Source organism: Triticum aestivum, chromosome 7A (assembly GCF_018294505.1).
Source record: "Triticum aestivum cultivar Chinese Spring chromosome 7A, IWGSC CS RefSeq v2.1, whole genome shotgun sequence".
Lineage (NCBI taxonomy): Eukaryota > Viridiplantae > Streptophyta > Magnoliopsida > Poales > Poaceae > Triticum > Triticum aestivum.
The window spans coordinates 197,904,581-197,910,513 of NC_057812.1; the positions used below are offsets into that span (position 1 = coordinate 197,904,581).

Sequence of the window (5,933 nt, forward strand, 5' to 3'; positions counted from 1 at the left end):
AGGTCATGCCGAATTTTTTCATGAATTTTAGCATGACTTGTGCTACAATGTAGGGCATATCGAGTGCTTGCGATTTGCCAGAATGGGAATTCAATGATATTTCGGCAAAACATAGGGCATTTTTTCTATGTCATTGCTCGATATATGGAACGAGTTGACTTTAGGTCTGTTTTGGCTCCTTGTGTGTCTTTCAGTGAGGGAGGGTGTCCACCATATATACATTTGAGGGAGGAAGAATGTCGACTGTTGTCGTGGGGGTCGCTTCTCCTTCTTCTCTTTGTGTTAGACCTTTGTTATGCACTAGGGGAAGAAGGAGTAGCGACCATCATCGACGGTCGAAAAAACAGTGAGGGAGTGTCCACCATATATGAGAGAAGAAGAATGTCGACTCTTGTCATGGGGGTCGCTTCTCCTTCTTTTCGTTGTGCTAGATATTTGTAATGCACTAGGGAAAGGAGGAGTAGCGACCATCACCGACGGTCGCAATATCAGAGAGGGAGTGCCCACCATATACATGAGATGAGAGTTTAGGAAGGAAGACTCGATAGACCTAAAGTCAACCTGTTGCATATTGAGTAATAGTGATATGTGTGTTGAGTTTCCTGGTAGTTGCCTTCGATCGATTTTCAATTAATGTTTCAACTATGAACATAGGAAATGCCTAACGACGAAAGGGAATTCGTTATGTGCGAATACTGCGAAGACGAGCGCGGCCTGTGCGACGGGCCTCACCTAGTTGGTGGTAGGCGCTTCAACATCGTGATGGATGAGGCCTTTGAAGTAGATATAGTAAGTCACAACGACAAGTCTTTTTTCGTAATTAAGAATGACTTCTGCTTCTTTTGCTTCAACTTATAATTTTAATTTTTCTCAATTCTACTAGCGTATCCCCTGCCATGCAAGAATGTATATCTTGGATAAGATTGGTTTTAGTACTATGAAAAGTATGGAGATAAATAGAGTTCACTTGAGGACCGAGCATGGTTATACTTTTGCCGTAAAATTATACAATGCAGACACCTACTCCTATTTTGAATGCAAAAATTGGGGAGCACTATGCAAGGCTTATATATTTGAGCCTAATATGTTTATCACCTTTGATATTCGTCCGAAAGATGAAATTGAAGGGAATATTGACATCTGGGTCAATGTGCATACGCCTCTAGTTCTACCATTATGTGAGTTTCTCAACCATATTTATTAAGTAATTTATATTGTTTATTTAAAAATAGTTGACAACTAATTTCTATTGACAGCTTATTTCCATTCAAGCAAACATGATCCTTGGTAGACAGCACCTACTACTGTCCCGAGGCTGAACTAGACTGTGAGGAGATAGGTCATTATGTTTCATGGCTTGAGGATCTTGATACTATCAAGACATGTTATTTTCCTGGCCTTCGAGATATTATTACTCAAAACATGCGACCACTAGTGTGTGTATTGAACTACAGTCACATCTATTTAGGAAAGATGGTAAGATTTTTATTATTTGTCCTCGGTGTATCTTTTGTATACATTATTTTTTAAGCTAAACTTCATTGCTAAGTATGTTACTATGATGTTCTTTAACAGGGACTCCCGATGATTGCTGTGTCTCGTTGGATCGAGGCTAAAGGTCGCATGACAATGGTTAGCTTACGGCCAAGATATCATGCATTGCACATGAGTGCATTCATCACTTCTTGAAGTGAGCAAGTATTAATAGTCAAAGACTGGAGCAAAATTATGAAGAATCGCAACAGAGAAGTACTAGGGGGCAGCAATCAGAAGCGCAACTCACAATTAGGAGATAGGTTCATCTGCATGCTCCAATATGATGAAGCAGGAGTGCTACACATATTTTATGCTATTTTACCTGAGAGTGAGAGAGCAGGAGTGATTAGCTAGCTAGAATGAGTTTGGATATGATGATGTGCTAGACTATGAGTATGATGATTAAATAGCTAGTGTTGATGGTAATAACTATGATGATTATTATTAGCTAGTGTTGATGGTGATTAGATAGTTACACTATGACTATGATGATTAAATAGTGTTGGTGATAATGACTATGATGATTATTAGCTAGTGTTGTTGGTGATGATATGATGCAAAAGTTTTTATATTAATATGATGATGATGTTGATCATGATTATCATTATGATTTATTATTATGATCATGATTAGTTATTGTATCATTGATGGAAGAAACACGGATTAGATTCATGTGAATGGATTAAAACTGACCAAAAGATGAATTAGTAGGATCGTCGTCCTAATTCAACTTTTGGTTCATCCAAATGAATCTAATTCATATTTTTTTCCTCACAATGATATATTAATTCATCATGGACATAATAATATAACAACCTCTTAATTAGTACTGTATTAAAATTTGTATAATGGCACATAAATACACTAAAAATAAAAAAATAAAAACAAAGTACTAGTAGCGCTGGACAGGAAGCACACTACTACTAGTTAGGTTAGCAGTAGTGCGGCTTTATTAAAAGCGCTGCAGCTATTAGCAGTAGCGCATTGCTCCAATGCTCGCTAGTGCTACCCATGTATAGCAGTAGCGTGGGCCAACCAACGCTACTGCTAACCTTTAGCTGTAGCGTCGTAGCAGTAGCGCGGTTACCCGCATTATTGCTAGGCCCAAAACCAGCGCTACTGCTAGGCTTTTCCCATGTAGTGAGAAGGTGGATGGTCTAGGGTTGGGGAACATCGGCCGGCTTAAATAGCCGGATTTGGCCTCAGGCGGCAAGCCGGAGCGGCGTCACGCAGCGCTCCCATCGCGGCGACGAAAGAGGCGTCCGTCGAACCGCCAGGTTTTAGTCCTACGTGATGGACGCGCCCGAGCTCTTCAATATCCATTTCATATTTGGGCTAAATACGAGAGGTGTCGGTCAGCTAGGTGTTTGAGGCTGTTCGAGGGGCTGTCTGTATCAAAAAATCATGACCGATCAGACTGGATGATCCATTCGGACATATGAGACCGGTTTAGGGTGCGTAGACGCGGTTAGGAGCGCCCGAATAGGATACGCCAATGCTCCATCATCGATGAATGCAGCTCGCGAGGTACTGCACCAATGACGGTTTTTTCGGGGAAATACTACACTAATTTTTTGAATTTCTTTTGAGAAATATTGCACTAATGAGGTAGGTGTCATGGCACGACCACAATCCTAAGGATCTCTTTGATTCAAAGAATTTTCATAGGATCTTTGAATGATTAGAATTCTTAGGATTTTTTTCTTACGTTGATCGTTTGATTCGTAGGATTGAATCTTGTAGGATTTTTTCTAAGGATTCATTTGTATTTTACAGGAATTCTAATATCCACTCCAACCTTTTAAAAGAAATTTTTTATTTTTTTCATGACACAATCAAACAAATTCAAATTCTATAGCATCCAATGACATGCCATTTCAATTTTATGTTTTTCTATTTCTGTGTTTTTGCAATCCTATAAATCAAAGAGACCTAAACCTAGGTTTAGCGCAGGCGGGCCACTTGAGATGTGAGTGAGCACAACATCTCGGCTAATAATAGTCAGAAAAGTACACACCGGGCGAGAGACCATAGTAGCCGGAAACGGGGAACGGTGGGCCGTCCCTCGATCCGGATTCATCGACCCGGAATCGGATTCGGGAACGAGGGTCGATTCGGTAAGATTCGATGCGGATTCGGTGTTTCCGCAGCTGGATCGTCGATTCAGGTTTGGCGACTCGACAGTCTTGGTTCTTAAATCGATCGAGTAAACAAAAGGTCAGCCATATCAATCACGAACTCCTCTTTTTAATTTCTGCCCCGTTCTTTTCCATTCCTCTAAATAACTCCTTATTCTGCTCTCCAATTACTTCAAGGCTGCTAATAAATTTTTCATTGGGAAGGAGATAATATATTTTAGTCTTCATGAATCGACGATGCAGCCAGTTCGCTGTATAAGTACTCCCTCGGTCCCTCCCAGCCAGTTGCTCCCCGCACCCGTAAAGATTCACGTTCCTCGTTCCATGGTATCGTACCGGATTCATCGTACCGGAATTGATTGGATCGCGTTTCCGTTTTAGAAAAATCGTTCTAGAGATGTATACCCTCACTGTACCCTATTTTTTCCAGCCCCCGACTCTTGTTCCCCGTTCCCGTTCCTCGTTCCCACCGTACCGGAAACATGGCAACTATACTAGAGACTCGTACTCTCATGACAGGAGGGCGCCGCGCGTAGGCACGAGTCCCTCGCACGTGTCGGCGTGCCGCCACGCGGAGCGCTACAGCCTCGCAGCCAGGACAGCAAGTCAAGAACCCTGACATGCAAAGCAAGGAGCGTGGAGCCACCACGAAAAGCGAGGCTCGAGTGCCTTCCTTGTCAGGTCGGCCGCTCCGTCCCTGTGGAAGAACCCCCAGATGCCGCCACGTACACGCCAAGCACCCGGTGCCATCGCCACCGGCCCACCACCGCGAGCATGCTTTTATAAAAGCCGTCTCACCCAGCTCGTCTCCTACTGATTCTTCGCGTCTCACGGCAGTCGGCCGAATAGAGCTTTGCTTCTCCCCGAGATCTCGTGCTTCCGCCCAAGGCGTAGGAAGGCACCCACGCACGGCGACTGGTGCGTTGAGCCGGGAAGGCGAGAATGGGCAAGTCATGGGCGCTCCTCACCCACCTCCACTCCGTCGCCGGGTACGTATCCTATCCTATCCTATCTACTTGCAGATCTATGGTGTTCGACTCTTTCCTGCGGGCGAGATGCCGAGTGTTGCCTGATATCCTCTTGCCTCTTCGTTTCCTTGCGCAGGCCGAGCATCACGCTGCTGTACCCTCTGTAAGTTGATCGATCGTTTGTGATGCTTTTTAGTACTGATGGGTGATCCTTGTGTTGGATGTGGCACTGACGGGTCTGTACTGTAGGTATGCGTCGGTGTGCGCCATGGAGAGCCCGTCCAAGGTGGACGACGAGCAGTGGCTGGCCTACTGGATCCTCTACTCCTTCATCACCCTCCTGGAGATGCTCGCCGAGCCCGTCCTCTACTGGTAACTTACTCAGCTACTGATTTCATTATTTTGTTGATGCCGGTGGATCTAATTATTTTGCTGATGCGTCCAGGATACCGGTGTGGTACCCGGTGAAGCTGCTGTTCGTGGCGTGGCTGGCGCTCCCGCAGTTCAAGGGCGCCTCCTTCATCTACGACAAGGTCGTCAGGGAGCAGCTCAGGAAGTACCGCGGCAGGAACAGCCACGCCGACGCCGACCACAAGGTGCACATACTCAAGGTAACCAAGGAATGTCAGTGCTCTCTGCCACGGAGGCCCGAGTTTCTTCTGTTTCTAATTGTTCCTTGTTGGGGAAAATGGAATTGCAGGCCGAGGCTGACCATGGTCATGTGCACTGAGGAGCTGACAAGGACCTGGGCACACTGGGAGATCCAGGAGCATAACCTACTGTTGTGCAGGACTGCGGAATCTTAACTATTAGGTGTATCTTGTATCTGTTGTAAGCACATCGAGAAGTATTAACACGACCACCCATGCGCTCGCCTAATAAATCAGGGCCGTCGTCTTTGATAATTTGACTTCCTGTCGCCGTGGTTTCAGATGTGGTTCTTTTTGTTGACCGAATCTCGTCAGAGTGCCAGGAGCTCTGGCACTGCATTATACTCCCTCCATTTCACAATGTAGTGCTTTTTCTATCCCCGTGCTTCAACTTTGACCGATTGCGACGGGAGCAAAAATTATATCAGTGAATTCGTATTCGAAAGAAGTTTTTAATTGTATAATTTTTTCTACCATCGCAGTTGGTCTTGTTGGTTAAATTTATAGTCAAAGTTGAACCTTGGAAAGCGCGGGCGCACTATATTTTGAAATAGAGGGAGTAGCAGAAGAAAGTTGATTCAGTTTAATACCGGATCGAAAACCTCACAAAGTGGCCATTTTACAAGGAAAACCTAGCTAAA

At 44.5% G+C, this 5,933-nt stretch overlaps 1 protein-coding gene across 2 annotated transcripts; it reads left to right on the plus strand.

Moving 5' to 3' along the window:
- Window positions 1-4,478: 4,478 nt before the first annotated feature.
- LOC123150191 (protein HVA22) lies at window positions 4,479-5,549 on the plus strand. 2 transcript variants are annotated; one of them, XM_044570019.1, is made up of 5 exons: window positions 4,479-4,663; window positions 4,779-4,805; window positions 4,892-5,014; window positions 5,088-5,238; window positions 5,343-5,549. In XM_044570019.1, exons 1-5 carry the CDS (start codon window positions 4,617-4,619, stop codon window positions 5,370-5,372), a joined length of 378 nt encoding a protein of 125 aa, XP_044425954.1. In that variant the 5' UTR covers window positions 4,479-4,616; the 3' UTR covers window positions 5,373-5,549. The 2 variants fall into 2 exon arrangements, with proteins under 2 accessions (XP_044425954.1, XP_044425953.1); XM_044570018.1 differs by having other exon boundaries at window positions 4,480-4,663; window positions 5,088-5,253.
- Window positions 5,550-5,933: the final 384 nt, after the last annotated feature.

Excerpts from the sequence above, each read along its gene's own strand:
- LOC123150191 (XM_044570018.1), top strand. The coding sequence starts at position 4,617 with ATGGGCAAGTCATGGGCGCTCCTCACCCACCTCCACTCCGTCGCCGG. Across the intron at positions 4,664-4,778 it reads CACCTCCACTCCGTCGCCGG|GCCGAGCATCACGCTGCTGT; the intron begins GTACGTATCCTA and ends TTCCTTGCGCAG. Across the intron at positions 4,806-4,891 it reads ATCACGCTGCTGTACCCTCT|GTATGCGTCGGTGTGCGCCA; the intron begins GTAAGTTGATCG and ends TCTGTACTGTAG.